The 23,358-nt window shown below is 44.6% G+C and overlaps 1 protein-coding gene across 1 annotated transcript in view; it reads left to right on the top strand.

Moving 5' to 3' along the window:
- AGBL4 (AGBL carboxypeptidase 4) overlaps positions 1-23,358 on the top strand; it is a 1,392,624-nt gene that overhangs the window by 1,350,485 nt on the left and 18,781 nt on the right. The window contains exon 12 of the mRNA XM_005284894.5: positions 21,931-22,027. Coding sequence (XP_005284951.2) covers positions 21,931-22,027 — 97 coding nt within the window. The remainder of the gene's footprint in view (positions 1-21,930; positions 22,028-23,358) is intronic.

Raw genomic sequence — 23,358 nt, 5'->3', positions numbered from 1 at the left:
GATCAGATGGCAGCTTATTTCTAAGAAGCTCACATGAGACTGCTTCTCTCTATTCTTAAATTAACATTCTTTGCTGTTACAGAAAGAACATAGGGGTGGAGGAATGGGGTAAAACAAGTTTATGCTTGGATCTCTGAGCCTTGAGCTAAGCCTGAGACTACAAAGCCAGAGCTGAACCATGTACTCACAGAAACCAATGTGTATGTAGAATCATAGAATATCAGGGTTGGAAGAGACCTCAGGAGGTCATCTAGTGCAACCCCCTGCTCAAAGCAGGACCAATCCCCAGACAGATTTTTGCCCCAGATCCATAAATGGCCCCCTCAAGGATTGAACTCACAACCCTGGATTTAGCAGGCCCATGCTCAAACCACTGAGCTATCCCTCCCCCCATGTAAAGGATGAATAGTTTAAACACCACTCATTAACTGCAAATCATCACCCATCCTCCTCTAAACCTGCTTCTAGAGGAGATCTTACCACAGCGTCCTGCCAGGCTCAGTACAGCCCAGGAGACAGTCTGTGGGCATCTGTTCAGCCTTTCTGTGGAGCCTCCTCCATTCATCCCTTTATCCTCTCAGCCAATTCTAGGAAGGGAGAGGTCCAGCTTATGACTCCAGATTTCAGATTGGCCCAGTTTACCCAAACCTGTGCTCTGACACCACAGCAGGTCAGAGGAATCAGACACCTCAGTTTGTAAAACTATCCAGAATAAATGCTATAATACGTGTGTGAGCTAAATATTATTTCCCAGCTCTTGCTCGTTGGATGTAGCATGCCTGTCGAATTGTGTTGGAAATGTTAGAAGCAGAGTATGTATGTTTCTGTGTATTAGAGATGAGCAAAACCCAGGGGTGGCTTTGGTCTTGTAAGATGAGCAGTAAGGTGGTTCAGAGCCACATTTTATTGTATGTGAGCTCCCAAAGTTTGCTGGCAGAGGGTGTTGTTAAATGGTCCTGGTTATGGAACGAGGAGATGCTTGGTCTGACTTGGGGCTCTGGAGGTGGTGTTTGGATCTGGATTAGATTTTAAAGCATGAGTGCAAGTACATACCAGGGCTTGGGGTTGTTTGTCAATTTGAGGTTTGTGATGTTGCCAAAATCTCATGAGGTTTCCAGCCAAAGCAATGGAAATTGTGCAAAATCAGATTATCGTATGGGTTTTCTGCCATCTTGAATTGTAGAAATCTCCCAAGACCATCTGTTCTTGCAAGATTTTCTCAATCATGGACTGCAATCTCACTAGAATGGCTGTTCTCATGCAATTGCCACCATTTTTCTCTGTGTTAAAACCAGCCCTGCGTATCGGGCTCCTTTTGGTTTTGGAACCAAACTGGTACCAGAATCATAAGGGCAAGTTCAGATCTAGGGATTCAAATCCAAACTCCTCTGGTGGGATGTGGGGTTCTGCGTTGGGTCCGTGTGTACTACTATGGACATACAAAGTGTTGTACTAGCTACGTATTTCAGTGCGCTCATTAGCCGTTCATGCCTGAATCAAGCTAGGTGGTGTCAGCCGGGTTGGTTCACAGTTCTCTGCATAAGCATTATGATTTCATTGTTGTCTCCTAGGTGAACAGCAGTAACAGGGGCCTTTGGGAGTTATTTCACTTCAACAGGCTATACCCCATCACATCTCCCAGAAACCAAGAGTGCAATTCAAGAAATAGAAGTGCTTCAGATTTCCTAGTCATATAATCTCTTCTCCCCCCTTCTGTAGGCTGTTAATTGGCTAACCATTGCACAGGGTAGGCGTGGTCTTTCAATAGAAAATACTTTCTAAGGTGCCCTTGACCTATCTCCCACTTCAAATGGTGTCAGTTTCTCAAATTAAAAGAAAAAGACATGTAAAAGTTGGCCCCGAGGTATATCCAGTGTCCGTGTGATCCAGGCAATCCGCCTGTGCTGAACAGTCAAACCCGATGTCTTCCTAGACAATCAGGAGTTAAAGGGAGGTCAAATGACCATATGCCTTTTCTCCTTGATTTCTATTAAGGTCTCCTAACTGACCTTCATTGAGGGACCAATATGCCAGTGGAGGATTGCTCCCCACTGCCAACATGCTCCTGAAACACCCCTCATCCTACAACATCCCTCCCATGCCAGGAGGGTAGGGGCAGGTGTAGTACTGTGCCAGTAGATAGTGTCCCTTCAACAGAGGAACCTGAGTGGTGCAAAGGGGCTGTAATCATCTTGTGAATCTGACCCTAATCATCATAACATCTTGTCAGGGAGGTGAGTATTACTACCATTTAACAGATGGGGAAACTAAGTCACAATAGTTAAAGCCAGTCTTTTCACCCATGAGTGTCTGAGGTTAGGATCCTAAATGGTAGGAGGCCTGAGGTACCAATCACCCACAACTCCCATTGACGTCAAAGGGAGCTGTACATGTTCATCAGCTCTGAAAATCAGGACACCTTTTGCAGTGCCTACATCTGGATTTAGAGGCCTAAATTTAAGTATTTGTGTTCAACCATTTTGGTCTATAGAACTTGCCTTGATGAGTGAGAGACTGACAGAGCTGTGACTAGAACCCAGGAGTCCTGTCTCTCAGTCCCATAGTCTACCACTGGGACAACACTCCCCTTCTGAAGCATGACCTCAGTTGGTTTGGCGCAGTGTATAATTTTTAAAATGTTGCCAGTATAAATGTCCTCATGGCTTGCTGCAGCCAGCCACCCCATTTAGGAAACCCCAGGAGTCAATTTTATATTCTGTGCCACTGGGAGTCGACTTGATCTAGTGTGGGTTAGTTCAGGGGAGTGTGATTTTCTGTGTGATCATGCATAAATCACACCACACGCTCTCTGTGCCTCAGTTTCCCCACCTGGGGATAACACCCACTTTTGTGCAAAGCTGAGAAACCCTTGGTTGCCAGGTATTGTGGAAATGTTTATTATATCAGAGATTTGATGATGGGGTGATCATGATGGAATCTGCCTGAAATTACCTGCTCTGCTTTTCCCTTCAGCACTGCCACTCCATTATGCCATGTTGCAAAGCCACGGAGAATCTGTCTTACTAGCCCTTATATCCCTCAGTCAGGGAGACCTGATCCACCCCTGCCAAGATCCTCACCCATTTCCATGTATTTTTAATCCCCTTAACATGCAGAAGTGGGAATGTTCCTAGATTATTTTTCTCCCTCTAAACCAAATGTCTGTTTAAAAAACAAACAAACAAAAAAACCCCAGAAAAACAAAAACAAAAACCAAACACTGGGGAGCTGGCCATTAGCAAGGAAAACAGTTTAGGAAAGAAGCGAAATAAAAATGCAATCAATTATCTATCACTGTGCCCAGGTGTGTGGGTGCAGTCAATTTTCAAAGTCAGAGAATTGTAGATGAGAAAAGGGAAGCTGTTGATAGTAAATTGCAAGTGTTAGGGGAAGGAGGAGGGGGGGAAAGGATAGAGAGAGCAGAGAGAGAGAGATTAATTTCCCTCTTGAGTGAGAAGTGTGTTTGAGACAGACAGATGGGCTGTAAATACTCCATACCAAGGACAGGAGCTGAGACAAGAGACAGCCTGGTGATTGAAGTGTGACTGTGATTGAGGTAGTACATTTCCTGGCCAAGGTGACTGGTTTTGTTCTGGGGGGAGAAGTCGAGATGAGGATGCTACACTTCCCATCAACCTGGATCAGGGATGCATATTTAGACTTGATAAGTGATATCCAGGTCCCTGCGGGGTCTTCCTTAAGGGTCAAATTCACTGCCTGCCTTGTAAGAGAAGTCTGAAGGGAAAGAAAGAAAGAAAGAAAGACTCTTCTTTCCTCGTTAAAATTATTGAGCTGTCTACAAGTGGTGAGCTAGGGTACCATGTGACCGGCAGTTAATCACATTGCTGTGAAATGTGACTGCTGCTGATAATAGGATCTTCCCTTCAGTAGAATTTCTGCTTCAGAAGTAGTGATTTTCACAAAGAAAGGAGGTTGAGGGAGATATCATTTCAGATCTAAGAAAGCCTGTGTACATTTTCTTTAGGGAGAAAACCTTTTTCCTTCTATGTTCGGCATCCATAATCTTTTTTTATTCTTCTCTCTGCTCAAACTCACTGAGTGCAAATGTAACGCTGCTCCGTTCTGCCTGGTAGCTGATTAGTTCCCATTTAGTCATAAAGTTAACCAACCCTGCTCCAGTCAATTAATCCCTAGAAGCTTTAATTTATTGATGCCCTGGTCTATGCAAGCAGTCGAAAAGACGGATACTTGACTTCAAAATGAACTAGTCTCTTTCCTCCAAGATGCAGGCATGATGGGAGGATGCAGCAAACAAGCATTATGAAATCCTTCCATACTGTCCAAGACAACAGCAGTTCAAAGGCACTTTGGGGCTTGCATGGGAAATGGTGCAACAAACAGAACAGATCAGGCTTCCATGACAGTCGGGGAATGTGGGTACTGGAGTGGGTTGGTTTCTTCCATTTTTAATCAAATCTGTACATTGCAGGTCATTCTCAGAGGCATAGACAAGGGCCAAGATATTGGGCTAGGCGCCTTTCTGCCTCTTTTCAAATCTCATCCGCAAACATCCCTTAACTCCTTGCCTGGATCCCTTCATTTCTCTCTCCATCTCTTTTTAGCCTCCTGAAAGAATCCTGTGGTTTATTAACCATGCAACTGTTCCAAAGCCCAGTGAAAGCAGTGGGCTCTGGCATAGAGCACGGTCCATGAGTTGTAATGAGGTAGCGCAGGTTGAATAACGGGGGTGGAAAATCACCCAAGAACTGAATTTGACACCGGTTCCGGACTTGGGAGCGGAGCTGGGATTTTGTTTTTACAATTCAAGCAAATATTTGTCAAAATATTTTCACACTGTTCCCCTAGCCCTGCTCATCATACAGTTATTTTTTGTGTTGAGGGGTTTTATACTGCCACCCTTAATTGGCAGTTTGTGAGGATAGGAGGATCATAAGGAAACGGTGGTCTTATGGGCTGAGCACAAGACTGCGAGTTAGGAAACCTTGTTGCTCTTATTGGATCTTTCACTGACTTGCTTTGTGACACCGGGCAAGTCACTTAAGCTCTCGGTGCCTCAGTTATGTCATCTGTAAAATGGGGATGATCATTCTTACTGGCCTCTTTAAGTTAACAGATAAAAACCAAGTCTTTTATTATCTACTATTGTTATCTGCAGTTAATTCTCTACCATTTATACCACATGCTGTCCTGCATTATTTAATTCTATAGCTTATTTATTTGAAAGACGCTAGGGCAAAATTTGACTGTTGAAGCCACAGTGTGATATTCTGTTCTCCTCTGTATATGTGGCACTCCCATTTGATCACAGAAGTCTTTCTGGGCATCCACGAAGGAAGACAATAAAAGCAGGATCAGGATCCACCATACGGATCTGAACAGAAACGTTTGCCTTGTACTTCTATTGTATTGGCCTTGATTGCCTCACAGCTGCTCACTAGATCTCCTACCTCTCTGTGTAATATTTCTTCTGGATAAAAGAATGGGCTTTTTATGTAGGAGAGCCCATTTCATATTGAAGAACTTCTGCTTATCCTCAATGTAAGTCTCTGTTTAGAGAGGCAAGAACCTGTCTGTTCTAGCCAGGTGTGCTCAACACTGGTACCTACCCTGGAGAGCCGGGAGCTGACATTGATCACCAGGATTACTCTACATGCTGAAGCTCACTTGCTTCATACCCAGTGGAACCACATTTAGAGCAAACCTGATTTCAGGTACTTACTTGCTATATTGGAAGAGGTAGCCAGAAAAAGGTAATTGTATCCAACCATGTTTCCCCACACACCAACTATCTCTGACAGATGCCATCACTTACAATTCAGATCTCCATCCAGCTGCTGCTCTTCCAGGCCACTGCATCTAGGCCGAAGGGCCCGATTTGAATGCAATTCAAGATGCATAGTTCTGCACCATTTCCAGCCTCTCAGCTTCATTCTTTGTCCTCTGTTCCTCTACACTACAGCTCTGCTTGCATATGCTTTTTCCTTCCCCTTGATTGCTTTTTTTGCACTTCTTTTATTTGCCCACACTGGCTCGCTTTCCCAGGCAGCATATTTATTGCTAGCTAGCACACACAAGTGCTCGGACATACTTTCAATTATCTTGGAACAATTTCTATTTACTCTGTTTTTGCCTTTCTCCCATTCAATTTCACCCACCACCTCCTGCATTCTCTCTGAGCATGTTCTACTGAAATACACTCTTCTCCTATTTCCCGTCACTCCCTCCCTTTATTTTTTACACCTCACTTTAGTTTTAATGAAGAAGCCTCAATAAATTCTGGTTGCTGTGGCTCAGATGCTGCCGTATGTATACCTGTGCAAGGAGAGGACCCAGGTTCTACCAAAAAAGCACATGATTACTCCTCTACCAAGTCCACAAGTATATTTGGGTTTATATACCCAATGAGCCATGGTCAAAGCAAGCTTCTCCATGCCACAATTTTCCCCTTTCTGTGTCCTGTACCAATATCTGTCTCAATATGTTTTCACTCCAAGCTATTTCTCCATTAGCACTTGACTGACACTGTCCCTTAAGCTGATGGAGAGCATTGGTTGGTCTTTGTTGGCCTGGACAATGGGTGAGACTGGAACCTTTGATAAGGGTCACCCCTACTTATAATTTTGGTGCCGCTGAGTTTTTGATCTTCTCCTTTTGTATTCCCAAGTATATAATTTTCCTTAGGAACTAGCCCATGCATAGGATTCCTTCCTTCCATTGGCTATTCTCTCCGTGCTATGGCGATTCAGAAAGTTCTAAAAGGTGTCTACTTTTGTCCCAATTCTTTGTTATTTCTCCCTCGCATTTCAGGGCTCAGCAAAGAGAGGGCTAGTGGGTAGGAAAGGGAAGTGGTGGATTCTCCATCTCTTGATGTCTTCAGCTCCTGACTGCATGACTTTCCCTATGATATGCTTTAGTCACGCACCTGCTATTGGGCTCAATGTAGGAGTAATTGGATGACGTTCTAAGGCTTCCATTATACACTAGATCTAATGGTCCTTTCTGGCTTTTATGACTCTACAAAAACCATCAGTGCTCAGGAGACGAGAGATGGTTTCCTCTGTACCTTCATCTGGGGGACTTTACTCAGCTAAAGTGCATGTCTCATTCTGAGGGCAGGGGGCATAAGGACTGGTACAGAGACTGTGTTCCAGCGGGGTACTGCATCCAGGAATCACAATGCCTCACAGAGCCCCCACCACCTCAGTGTCTGACAACTCCTCAGCAACTCCAGATTGTCCAGGATGGGGTTTGATTTAATTGGTGAGGAGCCCTTAGTGTCAGCAGGGCTGTGGGAGCAACATCTTGACAGCAGGGGTGAATTTCAACGTCAAGTGAAAAGGGGCTGGCGGGGTCTGAGCCTGGGAGGGAATGAAAACTGTTCCTGGATGAACATGAGGCAGGGACAGATTGTCTGGAAAACTCCATTTCTTCTCTGCATCACTCTGACGCCATTATTAGCACAGGATAATGTCTGAGGAGGAGCGGGATGCTACATACTCCTCCTTTGGCTTGTGTTGACTCATTGCTCACTTCCACCTGATGCTGCAGTCCTGCTGGCCTTGGTGGACCCAGGGTGTGTGGGCTATAGACTGAGGCCTTAGTCATTTGCCTTCATGTGTTTTGGGTGTCACGTACTCACTGGGCATTGAGCTAATGGAGGGCTAGAAAATCCCAGCGAGCGTTGGGATATGTTGATATTTTTAACTCCATGTAAGTTATTATCGACATTATAAATAATGACAGTTTGCGTCCCAGCCCCTCTGCTCCATTCTTCCCTGCTAATTGCAGTGCTTAGATTTCAATGAGCTCATTATGTTTTGTCAATATTCAGCTTTCTGGATCGCGCACTTCGGGGAGACCAGGGACTCGAACAGGAGCTAGAGACTGGAGATGCCAGGCTCCTAGCGATCTTAGTTAGCAATAGTCCCCCCTTTGTCCCCACACCCTGATTATTCAGCACCCCGCCTTTTCTAATGAATTATAAAGACCTCAAAGGCATGCTATGCCAAGGAAACTGGGCTCTCTCTCTGGGCCTGATCCTGTGCAGTGCCGAGCAGTTTCTTCTCCCACTGACTCCCACCCCAGCACCTCCCAGAATCAGCCCCACTCCTTTTTCCTCCATCTCTTCCTCCTCATTCAGACACATTAGCCTTTTCAAAGGGGTGTGTTTGAAAGGGCGCCAGTCAGCTCTGGCAGCTCCTAATGGAGTCAGTTTGTTTGTGTGTTTGTTTGAGCTGCCTTTGAAAAGCAAGGTGGAGTGCAACCGATATTTGAATTAGTTGGAGAAGGCAGAACGGATTTCAAATGACTCGGTACTGCCGGCTGTGGGCTTGGTTACTCAGTCCGAAGAGAGCCTCTCTCTGTGATTGCAGATAGAACTTTCCAAGAGAAATTTAATTTTAAATTGTAGGCCATCTTAGTGGATGGAGAGGTAGGAACGGGCATCCCGCTGGTCTCATTGGATCAGTAATGAATAGCCTGGTCCCTCACTCTGCAGCTTGGCAGTGCAAAGGGTGTGAGAACAAACCACATCTCCCCTTCTAGCTATTCCTCCAACATAGGGTAGTCCCCAGTAGGCATAGAGCCACCTCCTCCACCCTTGGACGAAGCATGCTCTGGTGGTTCCCTGGAGGAGATGCCAAGCCGGTGGAGTCTGGGGCAGGCCTCATGGCTGTGCCAAAGCAAAACCAGCCCCAAGAGCAGGACACTGTAGCCAAGGTCCCTGATGCTTGCCCACAAAACTCTGCTTCTCCCCTGTGGGGGCAGCTGAGGATCTGGGCCAAAGACTCTAAGCTGCCAGTTTGAAACAAGTTAGTGAAAACTGTTCCCATTCTGGGGGCCATGCAATAAAAAGAGCTTTTTAGTCTCAGTCCAATTCCCAGTGGATCAGCATCCTTGCTACAAAACCACTGCTGGTACCTAACAAATGTTTTCCTGGCAGTAGAAGAGGCCCCGAGGACTGAGCTATCCTGTAGAGGAGGTCCCTCCAGGCCAGTGTTTGAGGCACAGCGAGGGGGCAGTATATGAAAGCCTGCACTGCCATTGAACTTGTTTGGTTGATAAATAGAGGGAAATCAGCTTCCTGGCATTATTATTAGGAGCAGTTATTTATATTCCCACAGCACCTTGGGCCTCAGTCATTGCCCAGGACCCCATTGTACTATACAAAGACCTTATAGTCTAGTATAAGACAAGAGAAAACAGATAGATACCGACAGAGGGGGAGTATAAGGAAACAATGAGACAATATTGGTAACCATGATAGACCATGGTCTGGGCCCACCAGTGTCCAACTTTCCACCAACATTCATTCAGTCCAAAAAGCATTCTCTAAAAGAAAACCAGTATTTATGTCCCAACTGCCTCTTCTCCTCTGGAATCTTGCATCCAGCACTTTTCATTCAGTCTGAACTCCCAATCCACTGCTTAGGAGTTACTCACGAGTAAGGGTTGATAACAGGGCTCAAAGTAAGATGATTTTTACGGTAAAGCCATAAATGAGACACTGGATAATGACGAGTTACCAGAGAGGCCTCTGAAAAAAATTCCAGAGGCTACAGATTGTGTTGGTTTACAGACTTCTTAGTACAAATGCTCTGTTCACAAGGGCATACACTGACTTTAAAGCCATCCCATCAGCTAATACAGATGTCTGCTAATACCCAGAATAGCTGATTGCATTAGAAACTCCTCCTTAGGTTAAAAGGACCTGATTCTCCTCTGACTGCCACCAGTTTTACATTGGTGTAATGCCAATGGAGATATTCCTGGTTTATACTGGTGTAAGTGAGAGAACTCAGCCCAAAGTCTCTAGATCTGACGTTTTGTAAGGCCACATCCCCGTCTGAGTTAAATGCTCTGTGGGAAATAGCAGAGTCACAGGCATTCACAGCCTCGTAACCTTGGAGAGAGAAAGGTATAGTCCCAATGCTGCCAACGCCCCCTCCCCGGGGGGTATGCCAGAAAACTAGAGGCTGGCTTTGGCAAATAGCTTTCAGGAGGCTTTTAGCATGGGCTTTGTGATTGCAATCAGAGGAGAAGGCAGAGCAGTACTATTTGTGGAGGAATATATATAATATAAAATCACCTTATCGCTGCATTACAGCTTGCATGTAAAACAAAAAGGGAAAATCAAAGGTTTCAGAAAATGCTAAATTTATCTGGCAATGGGAATTGTCATATAAAGTGAGGCAATTTCTGTGGGGAAAAAATGGATTTGTAAAATGTTTGTACTCTTCCCTCGCTCAGGCAAACTCCGTGGCTTCTGTACTAGTAATAACCCCCGTGATTTGCTTCTCCCCTTCACCAGTGTAATCTGGTGTTACACTGTTGTAATTCACTTGGCCTGGAGCGCCTTTGCTTTGCGGCTGACATTCCATTGCCCTGCCCCCTGTGGTGTCATTTACACCCATGCAGAGAGGATGTAAAGTGCTGATGAATCGTAGTCGATGGCAACGGTGGAAGGACTGTACAAGACGCAGCTCAGCGGAGAATCCAGCCCGTTGTCCGCGCTGCCTGTCATCCCCCAGGATCTCAGAGCACTTCCAAAACTATACACAAAGATCCTTTTTATCCATCACTGAAATGCAGCCACCTCTTGGCTGGAATGTGGCAACGGTGATTGGCTTGATGATTTAGATGTCATTCCTTCCGGACATCCATCTCATTTTATCCTTTCCTCCTTAACAGCCCCTGGAAGCTTCGTTTTCCCAAGACGTTGATAGAATCACTGCGATGGGTCCCACGTAATAATTAATTAACATTTTTTAAAGAAAAAGGAATTCGTCATTAGATTTTTTTATGGAGATGGGTGTAGGAGACGGAAGTGTTGAGAGTCTCTGGGTTAGGCTAAAAGGGGTAAAAAAACAAGGGTGATGTCATGCTAGGAGTCTACTACAGGCCACCTAAACAGGTGGAAGGGGTGGATGAGGTTTTTTTTTAAACAACTCACAAAATCATCCAAAGCCCAAGATTTATTGGTGATGGGGGACTTCAACTATCCGGATATAAGTTGGGAAAATAACACAGCAGAGCAAAGACCATCCAATAAGTTCTTGGACTGCATTGCAGACAACTTTTTATTTCAGAAGGCTGAAAAAGCTACTGGGGGGAAACTGTTCTAGACTTGATTTTAACAAATAGGGAGGAACTCATTGAGAATTTGAAAGTAGAAGGCAGCTTGGGTGAAAGTGATCATGAAATCATAGAGTTTGCAATTGAAGCGGTGGATGTGGTATACCTAGACTTTAGTAAGGCATTTGATACGGTCTAACATGATATTCCTATCGATAAACTAGGCAAATACAACTTAGATGGGGCTACTATAAGGTGGGTGCATAACTGGCTGGATAACTGTACTCAGAGAATAGTTATTAATGGTTCCCAATCCTGGTGGAAAGGTATAATAAGTGGGGTTCCGCAGGGGTCTGCTTTGGGACCGGCTCTGTTCAATATCTTCATCAACGACTTAGATATTGGCATAGAAAGTATGCTTATTAAGTTTGCAGATGATACCAAACTGGGAGGGATTGCAACTGCTTTGGAGGATAGGGTCATAATTCAAAATGATCTGGACAAATTGAAGAAATGGTCTGAGGTAAACAGGAGGAAGTTTGACAAAGACAAATGCAAAGTGCTCCACTTAGGAAGGAACAATCAGTTTCACACACACAGAATGGGAAGAGACTGTCTAGGAAGGAGTATGGCAGAAAGGGATCTAGGGTTTATAGTGGACCGCAAGCTAAATATGAGTCAACGGTGTGATGCTGTTGCAAAAAAAGCAAATGTGATTCTGGGATGCATTAACAGGTGTGTTGTGAGCAAGACACGAGAAGTCATTCTTCCGCTCTACTCTGCGCTGGTTAGGCCTCAACTGGAGTATTGTGTCCAGTTCTGGGCACCGCATTTCAAGAAAGATGTGGAGAAATTGGAGAGGGTCCAGAGAAGAGCAACAAGAATGATTAAAGGTCTTGAGAACATGACCTATGAAGGAAGGCTGAAAGAATTGGGTTTGTTTAGTTTGGAAAAGAGACGACTGAGAGGGGACATGATAGCAGTTTTCAGGTGTCTAAAAGGGTGTCATAAGGAGGAGGGAGAAAACTTGTTCACCTTAGCCTCTAAGGATAGAACAAGAAGCAATGGGCTTAAACTGCAGCAAGGGAGGTTTAGGTTGGACATTAGGAAAAAGTTCCTAACTATCAGGGTGGTTAAACACTGGAATAAACTGCCTAGGGAGGTTGTGGAATCTCCATCTCTGGAGATATTTAAGAGTAGGTTAGATAAATGTCTATCAGGGATGGTCTAGACAGTATTGGGTCCTGCCATGAGGGCAGGGGACTGGACTCGATGATCTCTCGAGGTCCCTTCTAGTCCTAGAATCTATGAATCTATGTGTTTGTCTTTTAAGTGGGTAATATGTATTTTATTACATTGGCTTTGCTTTCATTCTTTCATGCAATACAGTGAGCAGTTTGATGGTGGGGACCGAGTCTCTCATATATGTCTATGTGGGGCTGGCTGTGTATAAATGTGAGGAGTAGGGAGAGGGATATATATGTGTGTGTGATTATTATTTTACAGAGGGGAACTGTTAGGCAAAGAAGTTTGCAAAGGCTGGCTCACGGTCACAGGAGGACACCCTGGGAGAGCGGGGTTTGGAATAGGAGTTCTAACTCCCAGTCCTACATCACCAGACCACGCCTTGCTCTCTCCAACGTTTGTTGCCCCACAGTGGGATTATACCTCACACATGACTGAGCCATGAACGGATAAAGAGCTTGTTCTCTGACCCTGAGTGGTGCTTGCATTGAAAAATAAACTGGTGTGATATAGAGAGAGCATCTTTCCTCCCTGGTCTGGCACACGCAGAATCTGCCAGGCGTGGCCTCAGCATTCCTTATCGTCAGGTGGAGCATTTGCAGTAAATGTCCTGTGCTTCCAAGCTGTTTTTGCTCCTTCTCAGCATGGTAGGAATCCTATCAATTCCATCTGTATCTATGGGTGGCTTAAGGTTTGTACCACAACAGTTCCCAGTGTTAGTCCCCATGATAAGTTCCTCTCTGTGTGGGTCCAGCTCTTGTCCCTTCACAATGCCCAGGAACCTTGCAATGGTGCCAGACACTTCCTTATATTATTTAAGGGCAAGAGGGAAAAGGAAAGAAATCCACTAAGGACCAGATTATCCTCTCCACCTTCCTGGGTGGATGGCTGAAGGACCTGACACTCGAGGTGCAGAATGGGAGAGTATCACCTCCTGGCACCATCCCCTCCTCAAACCCCAAAGAAGCCCCTTTGCTCTGCCCGTGGGGAATGACAGCATCTTCCCCCAACCTAGCTCATGGGGAAATCAGCTAAATTCACTCTGACCCAGTCTGCATTAAGTCCTTGCCTTTCCCCTCGCCCTGGAGAGTGGCAGACACCAAAGAAGAACGTTGGAAACCACCGGGAGCTGTGCTCCTATGGAGACCAGAAGTTAGTGTGCAAAAACAAGGGCCTCTGCATGAAAAGCCTAGGGGTCCTTATCACCTGTCATCCAGGGGTTCTGTGACCCACCCCTTCTGCAATCCCACAAGGAGTTTCCTCTTTAATTTAACTAAACTACACAAGGGTGGCTTGGGGTTAGCCCCGCAGCATTACAGGAGGTACGAATTGGGTCATTTCTACTGGATGGTCCCTTTCAGATGTAGTTCAAATTCAACTATTAACACCTGCATGGGGGCAGTTCCTGCATTCCTCATACACGCATAACTCCCACTGACAACCAACTGCATGTGGCCGTACTAAAATGAGGTCTGGGAAACAACACTCCCCCTAAACTGGTACTATGGGAATGGACACAGCATTGACAGCTCTATAACCTGACACGCCTGGTGTCCAGAAAGTGCAAGTCGGCTATCGAAACCAAGCTCCCATTTGAAGGAGGCCTGGGGAAGGAGGCCAAGCCTGAGAGAGACAGGGGGCACAACGATACCCCAGATGTGATCAGTACAACTTAAACCTGGTGTTGCCTAGTTCAGCTGCGCTCAAACCACGAGCAACGGGTGTTTGCCAAGTGAACTCACCGAGGAACGGCTGCTGTAAATGCAGGATGGCCGATGGCTCCTATTCCACTCTTTCAAATGAACACTTTACAGCTAGGCTGGCCAGAGTCACACACAAGGGCAGGAGAGAGGGCACTGGGAGCCCTCTGCATCGTCATATGCACTTAGGCCAGGGTATCCCTGGTCCCGGTGTTTGCACTTGAGCACAAGATGCAGAGAAATATCAGGGACTTAGCTGGGCCCCACGCTGGTTGGAGTTCTGAGGCAGGCACTGTGTGGGAGGTGTGACCTCGAAATGGTCTGAGATTCATTTTGGATAGAGAGACTAAATCCCTGTCCTTCCAGAGCGTGCTTCGTCCTGGGCCGAGGAGGCATTCGAATTGCCTCTGTGCTTCCGAGACAGTGCATCTGGGCACTGTCACTAACGCCCTGCACCTTCACACCTGCTCTCCCCTGCCCCAAGCATCCCTTAGCCACCATTGCCACAGCTGGCGCTCGAAGAAAGAACGTAGCCTGTAAATGATGGGTGAGTTTCAAGTGGTTCAGTGGTGATTCTCGTATACACACTCCCAACCCTATTAAGGGTCTGAAGGCTCTCATTGACATCAGTGATCAAGCCTTTAATCCCTTTTCTTGCCCCATTCCTAAACTCCCAATTCCCAATCACTGACCCTCCAACAGATTCCTTATCATAAGGGGACAGTGAGGCGAGCCATATGCCTAGCATTCTCTCTTCTGCGGGTCCTACCTTGTTGCTGGCTCAGAGGCTACCCAGAATGCAGTCGACAATTCAGGATTTATCATCTTCCTCCCCAAACCAATTCATTCATTCCTAATATCCACAATCTCTTGGATCATTGTGCATCTCAATCTCTCTCATATGTTTAGCTTGAAAACTAAATGTATCCAAGAGGCCTTTTAAAAATACCTCTTCTCTCCCTCCCCCCCCCCCCCCAACACACATTTCTTATTCTTCTTGGGTTCACTCGTGTCAGTGCTAGTAATTATTCCCTGTCCTGAAACACAAGCTGCAGGGAGGGGAAGAAAGAGTCAATTGCTTCCTGCATCTTGAGAAAGTTCAAAATGTGATTTTTCCATTGGCGTTCATTTGCTGCTCTGTACTTTGAGATTCCACTTGGAGCTGGAAATCGTTGTTCCGTTCTTCTTGCATTTCCAACCTAACTGGAAGTAGGAAATAAAACAACTGTTAAAGCCTCCAGCTTTCTTGCCACTCCTTCCCCAGTGTATTTAAGAACACTGGTCATGAAGAGAAGAAAATTGCCAAAGTTGAATTTTCACATAAACTGCTTACTCCCCTGACCCTTCTTTCTGTATATCAAACAAAATCAGCTCTGTAATTTTCATTAACTGCGTGAAGGGCAGAGGTCAGCTATCCCACAGATTTGGAAAGTGATATGAATTAATACAAAGATCAGAAACAGTTCAAATAACTGGAATGGACTTACCCTAGTATCTTTCTGGTACTGTATAAGAACATAGTCCCAGACTTTAATGTGAGTTCATCTCCTCAGCCTGTGTACAGTGGGCCAAATTCATTCTTGGTGTAACTAATGAAGTTGCAGTGTTCTGGTTTTAGCCAGCTTGCTTAAAACTATGTGTACCAGTTTCTCGAGGGAAGTTGGAACAATATGCATTATAACAAATTAAAATTCAATGGTGCTAATACTCACCCTCTTTTTATGGTGGTTAATATGCAGTTGACGGTGTGGTTCCTACCTGAGTCCCTCAGATAACACCCCCCCCCCCCCAAGGAACCTGCACAGCAAGCACAGCAAGAGGGAGAAAACATTTTCTACTTTGTTCTGATACTGTAGGCCTTATTCACATTGATACTACGGCCCCTTTATGCCATCCTGACAGTGCATAGGAGCCTTAAACTGATCAGAAATAAAACTGGATGATATTTTTGGTTGACCAATAGTCAATTAACTTAAAAGTGCAATTTTTGAGGTACTGAAATTGGTCACAACTTTGGTGAATAATTTCAGCTGAAAAATTTTGGAAATGTTGAAACATTTTGTTTGCACGTTTTCAAAACCCAACATTTTTGATAATTCGTTTCAAAACAATATTTTTGAAGCAAAATGTTATTTATGCATCAACATGCAAAAACATTTCAATCAACCTCAACCAAAAAAAATGTGGTGTTTTTTTTTTGTTTGTTTGTTTTGGTGAGAAAAATGAAAAACAACAACAAAAAAAAAATCCAGTTTCAGTTTGAAACAAATGATTCTTTTTTTCGGATTTTTCAGTTCAACCACCCAACTGAAAAAAGAATGATTTGCTCAGCTCTGGATGTCAATATAACTTATGTAGTCATTAGTGTTTATGAGAAATCAGGTCCTGTGTATATAGAATATTTCTGCAAAATCATTCTCCTTTCGATCAATCACATGTGGAGTCAGATATCAAACCATCTAGTCACCCTGTTGTGCATCCGGTATTATTTTGGCTGTATTTGCATTTATTTATTTATTTACATATTGATTTAAGCATTACTCACTTGCTTTATGTGCATGGTAACGATTCTGTAATTCATAATCACTGGGGATTTTCCTTAGGAGAAAAATGCATGTTGTTGGATTGTGCATAATTCCTGCCTATACACTGAGGAGGCAAAGGTCAGCCAGGAATCGCTGAGGAAACACATCTGAAGAATAACAAAGAAGAACCAAATTTGCCATTCTGTTGTGTTTTCATGAGCCTCTGTGCTTCCAGGCCCTGACTGGAACCAGAGACAGAGGACATGGGAATATACCTACTGTGATGTGATATATGTTGGAATACTGGGAGACAGCCAGCTCTTCTGATATGTCCAGACGGACCAGATGCAGGAAGTTAATAGATTCATAGAATTTAAAGCTAGACAGGACCATTATGATCATCTAGTCTGACCACCTGCATAATAACACAGGTCAGAGAGCCTCACCCAGTAATTCCCACATCAAGCCCATATCTTGTGGCTGAGGTAGACCATATCTCTTAGAGAGACATCCAGCCTTGGTTTAAAGTGCCATAACTCTGACCAAAAAGCCTGTTTGAGATATGCAGACCCAGGAGGTTCAGATATTCAATCATCTGAGGCTTTCAGGGTGCTTTCCCAACCTAAGGACCCAGGCCTGTTCCCACTGATCAATGGGAGTTTTGCCATAAGCATCAATGGGAAGAAGCTAGGCCTCAAAACCTCTGACCTTTTAGCAAGTTACCCCATTGCTAACGATTTCTGTGTATCAGATTTACATATATTTCCGGATACACTAGAACATACTTAAGCCTATGATCAGCCACAGTTTTTATGCTTCCCAGAAGTAGCTTTTTGCGAGGAAGGATGTGTTGTTTTGCCCAGAAAATCAGCACTCGCTGTTCAGCTTTGCACAGGTATGTGTGTTACATGGTGATGGCTCGAAAAGAAAAGCTCCCAGGACACCGTCTCTCCAAAAACTCCCACTCTTCGTCACTTTTATCATTGTATCTAACCTGACTGTTATGCTCGCAATCAGATCAGACCAGGGCAGCACTGGATTAGTGATGAAAGATTAATTTCAGCTCCATAGAAACAATGGGAACAAACAACTGAAAGGAGGAGAAAATAGTGCTAATAAATTATTACACCAGGGCTGATCCACCCTAGCATGATATAATGCTGTGGTTTAAAGCCAGTTAACGCCATTTCCAATTAGCATCCTCATTCAGAATGGCAGTTAGAAGTGGCTTCTATCCATTGATGGGAGTGCTTCTAAATGTACAGGAAAACATCATCTATATCTCCTGAGATAATAGGGAGCTGACAATACACTCGCTGCCCACCATCATCTGGGAGCCAAAAATGTCTTCCTCTTTTCATAAACAATATGATTTTTGTTGTGGTGGCTTGAGACTTGCTGGAGAATTCAGTGTTGTCTGATAGAGAGCAACCTCCGATTTCTAATTTGAGCTATTCCAAAGATTTAATCTTTTTTTCTCCGCGCATCTCATTTTTCTTTCCCTTTGTGCCCCTTCCCTTTCTTTAGGGTAACTTAGATGTGTTTGCCTAAACTAAAGGCGTACGCAGGTCTGGTAAGTGGTGCCTCTGGACTGGAAGGTCAATGTTTTAAATCCTGCTGAGGACTAAACTTGGATGAATTCCATAAACTAATAACCCAGCACAGTGTTTCAAATTGATGGAGGTGCTGTCCTCTAGATGAGACATAAAAACAGAACTGTGATCTGCTTGGCAGAGACCCCACAGGACTTATCAAAGACGAACAGGGGCTGCTAACTGGTTTGCCCTTGTCAAATCCTCCTCGTCACCAAAGCTTCACTTCCTGGTCCAAAGAAATGACATCAGACCTTATGAAAATGAGATGCAAACTTGAAGGAGCCGTCCTGCTTCTAATTATTTAAAGCAGTTTGCTGTGCTTCGTGAGAGGGGAAAGAGAGAGAATCCACACCCTGGGAAGTAGAATGACCCTGAATTTCTAAAAAGCAAAACAAAAGCTGATGGATGGTGCCACTGCGCTCTGCAGTAGTGACATTATTAAATGATTAGTGAGCTATTAAAGCAGCAACACTTAGTTTCTCCACTAATGACTTGTACTGCTAACTGGGTTCCAAATGGAGATTGTTACTGCGTCCTGGTGCAGACAGAATACTGGGGGCTGTGAAGCAGGCAGGCGCACAATTGGAGCAGCAAATCTTGATTGAAAACAAGTAATGGATGACTGCCTCAGTTGCCTCGCTCTTCCAATGGTGGGTGCCTTAGAAATGTGAATAATAATAAATAGTAAGAAGTCGGGGGCATTCGGCTTGGTTCGGATGAGGATCCAAAAGTTTATGTCCTTATCTGAACCTCTTGCGTGTGCAAAATTTGGCAGCTAATGTGCAAGAACAGACCCTCTCCTGTACTTTCCCAAACTTGCTGCTTCCCTTCATAGAATCATAGAATTATAAAATCATAGAATATCAGGGTTGGAAGGGACCTCAGGAGGTCATCTAGTCCAACCCCCTGCTCAAAGCAGGACCAATTCCCAACTAAATCATCCCAGCCAGGGCTTTGTCAAGCCTGATCTTAAAAACCTCTAAGGAAGGAGATTCCACCACCTCCCTAGGTAACCCATTCCAGTGCTTCACCACCCTCCTAGTGAAAAAGTTTTTCCTAATATCCAACCTAAACCTCCCCCACTGCAACTTGAGACCATTACTCCTTGTTCTGTCATCTGGTGCCACTGAGAACAGTCTGTTGGCAGCCTTAGCAAAGACATAGAGGTCTGTATCGGGCATGGAGACTGACAAGAGGCAGCTGTAAAAATGGACCTCTCCATTGAAACACAATGGTGGGGTATCATGGAGAAGCTAGCATGATGGTTGCCTAGGCTGCACCTGTTCTGTAGATGTAAATAGAGGGCTTCCCTCCCCAGTGTTGTCAGTCAGGCACTTCCCACCACCACAGCACCTACAACAAAGAAAGACAAAGAGGAGGACAGTGGGGGCTGATTCTATCAGAGGAATCTAAAGACATTAGCCCTGACAAAATGTCCTGGAGACTTTCCTGGGTCCAGTTATTGCTCAGTGTTTTTAATGTGCTGGGCAAAATGAAAGAAAGCATAAAATCAAGCCATAAATGTTTAACAGCCCTCTCCTCTTCTTTCTCCAGCTACTTGGAACTCATAAACTTTGCTGCTGCTTTGAGTTCAGCATCTGCAGGATCATAAAAAAACCCCAACCATCCCCAAATTCCAGCAACAATGAGAAAACTCTTTCCAAGAGATGCTGCCTCTATGGAGTGATAGGATCTTCTGACTCTCTAACATCACACTTCCATGCACATACAGGCAGTAGCCTTGTAATATGTAGCCAGAATGCAAGGAAACTTACCTTATACTCCAGCTATGCTAATTTTCTCCTAGGCTGACTATTACACACATAGGTAACACCCCCACAGCCCATGCATACTCCCAGATTTATAGTTCTGATTGTCCTGAGTGGTATAACAGAGCCCATAGGATATACAGTATAGATGTCAACAGCATGTGAAGTGGTAGGTTGAACATTAGCATTAAAGTCCTATTGGAGAAGCCTTTTGAAACAGACTTTCAGTAGAAGTAGTGGAGCCACTTAAAACACTACTAGGCAAAGCACTGGAAACTATATAGGAGGAACCCGATCCAGGATTGGCCGGACTGCAATTCTGAACAGTCATCAAGGGTCATCTACCACAACTAGACCTTAGCTAATTTACCAGGCCTCTTAGGGTCACATCTGTTTATAACATTTCCAGCTTCCAGTCACAGAGTCAAAACTTTCGACTATTCCGAGTTAATCTTTCCCCCTTTCTGGAAAAAAAAAATGGATAGGGTTCTGACCAGGCTGCATGAACCTGATGTCTCAATCTCATTTGTTCTGATATCCTAAGGTGAGTAGGTGGATAAGAAAAGCTTCATTTAGAAGCTGGCATCTTTATGCAAGTGGCTTAAAAACCCCTGACACGTTGCAATTCCAGAATTTCCTTCTAATGGAAGCACCAGCAGCTAATTGATATAATTTTACAAAATAAAACCGAAAGAGATTGATTTTCCTAAACTGGCAAAGGAAAATGGCACGGAGCAGCTACAATGGAAGGAGTGTTGTGGTCAATTTCGATTCACCAGGTTCTGTACAATGAGGTTCCCAGCTCACATACTGTGTAACTGCCACTGAAACAGTAGTTATTGTCACTGGCCAATGGACACCTTGAAAAATACTGCAGAGTAGAATTTAGATTTTTTTTATATATATAGTGTTTTGGCTTTGATTATCCCCAAGTGCTCGTTGGAGGCCAGCAGTTCATGACTGCGTAGGCAAACATAGCAGTCTTTATGTCCTCAGTAAAATCTCACAGGGCAGAGCCATAGATGATGAAACCTGTTTCATTCATAATGGGTGAAATTCACCCAGTGTTGAAGGCAAGCCCAGAGAACTGCCTTGTGCTGACCCTCAGCACCGGGATGCATTTCACCCAATGCAAACATTGTCCAGGACAACAGTGTTCCCATTTTTTTAAAAAAAACGACCCTGGATTGTTTAATTTCTACCAAGTCAATCACTTTAGTGAAGGCTCAGAGCAGTTGCCTTGCTGTAACATCTCAGCAAGATGCACAGGCCCTCTGATAGCGCAGTGTCTACTTAGTACTGAATGTTAAGGTTGGCATTCGGTGAAATTCATGGGGATTAGAGACAGAGTAGGTAATTTTGTGCAATGCCCTCCCCCCTTCCCAGTTCCAAGGATTAGTCTCTACCGTGTACCTCCCAGTTCTGTTTTCAAATCCAAGTCTCTAGGTCAGGAATTACACCACAGAACCAAAGTACAGGAGCTCCTTCCTAGGTCAGCAGGTGTGTGCAGCTCAAGATGAACCCACGCCAATGTTTCAGCTCCCACCTTTGAGGTTGCGTACTGAACCATTTAGCGTTCATACCATGAAATTCTAGATCTCAGCTCCTGGAGGCAAGTGCAGTACTGCTGAGATGCTGGCTGTTTTCCTGCAGGAGGATACCCTGGACCAGGAGAAGCAAGTTAATGTGCACCGTGCCTGATTAAACTTCTTGGGTATTTACTTTCCCTCATGAGAGAGGAAAGTATGCTGAGATCCCAGTGACATTTGCGAAGTACATCAGAGGGGCCTGTTTCTTTCCCTTTATGATTTCATGCAACGTATTTTCTGCCTATGAAAACAAGAAGCAAACCAGACGACACTCACTTTAGCTGCTGACATAAGTTATTTTGTTGACCCTGCCCTGACGCTTTTGGCATTGTGGGATGGTTAATGTAAAACTTGTTCATGCATCAAATAACAGTAATTTACCTTTACACTCTGCTTGTTTCCCCTCACCCCCAAGTCCTTTTCAAAGAAGTTCCTTAACTAAAAACTCACAGATATGAAGTTAGGGAGAAATGTGGCCAGAACATTCTCGGATTACTACCGGCTAAACACCATATCAGAGAGACCACTGGCACCTATCCCCAACACACGGTAGGTCAGAAAGTGATCTCAGCTCTTTTTACGTTTGTTTCTCTTGCTTTACCAGGACTACATTTTTAATACCCTTCCTGACTACACTTCGCTGGTATCTACGGGATTGTGGCTTTCTAATAAGTTTGTTATTCTAATTCTTTTTTATTTTATTGAAATTTCTTTCTAAACCAAGCAGTTACGATCTGAAAAAGACCTGGGTTATGCCTAAAATATTATTCCAGGGATTTTGGAGATCTCACGCTTGAATTCTTCTCTCCTGCTAGCTGTACGCCAAACTGCAATGTCTTCAATGGACTTATTCCTAATTTACACCAGTGTAAGAGAGAGGAGAATCAGACCTGCTGTATTTTAAATACCTTTCATTCTGGAAGTGAAATCTTGGGTGCTCGGGGGAAACGGCTCTGTTTCTCTTCAGACCAAGTCTGGTACCGGCAGTAGTGTGATAGATTCCACACACCGCCCTGCCAATGAGCCTCAGCCCTGAACGAAGGGATCACTTTGAACAGGGAGAGAGCAGCTAATGCTTCAGGTCCACTTGACACTTAGCTTCGCTGCTGAAGCAGGCTGATAATCTGACAACCGTGAACAGACCCTGGGGTTAGTCACATGTATATTTATGGTTCCTCGGCCCTCGGGACCAGTTGTAATGGCTGTTGTGATGCAGACACATGTCTACTAGGAAATGGGGTGAAACCACCTTACAAGGCAGCGTAAACTAAAGAGGACATGAGCGGAGCATTTCAAGTTCCCAGTTTCTCATCTCCGCTCTGGCACTGGCCTGCTACATAGCCTTGGGCAATTCACCTCACCTTTCTGTGCCTCAGGGTACATCTGCACTTTAGGATTTACACCTTCAGCTCTATCTCAAGGAGCCATACCAGCGCTAGCTTCTACTGAGAGAGCTCGCTAAAAATATTGTGTAGCCGTGCTGGTATGATATGCAAGAACGGCTAGCTCCCCCGAATACGATCCCATTCAAGACCTTAGGCATGTACCAGGAGCCGCGAGCCCTTCCCACCGCTCACACTGCTGTGATTACACTTCTGTTTTTAGAGCACTAGCTAAAACAGAGCCAGCACAGGTATGTCTCTTTGAGCTGGGAATTACACCCACAGCCTGAAGTGTAGAAATACACACGGTTTCACTGTCTGTGAAGCAAGGATAATAGACTTAGCTCTCCAGGGAGGATTATAATAAATACAATGCTTTGAACGCACAAAGCACTGTGAAAAGTGACAAGCAGACCAAGCAGGACTGGCATTTCCATTTCCTAGGAACGGCTGCAATTTTGACATTTGCTTTCATTCTTATTTGGAGAAAAACTAAAG

The sequence above is a fragment of the Chrysemys picta genome, chromosome 8, assembly GCF_011386835.1.
Source record: "Chrysemys picta bellii isolate R12L10 chromosome 8, ASM1138683v2, whole genome shotgun sequence".
Lineage (NCBI taxonomy): Eukaryota > Metazoa > Chordata > Testudines > Emydidae > Chrysemys > Chrysemys picta.
Note: the sequence above shows the minus strand (reverse complement) of the source record. Positions and strands in the feature narration are given on the sequence as shown.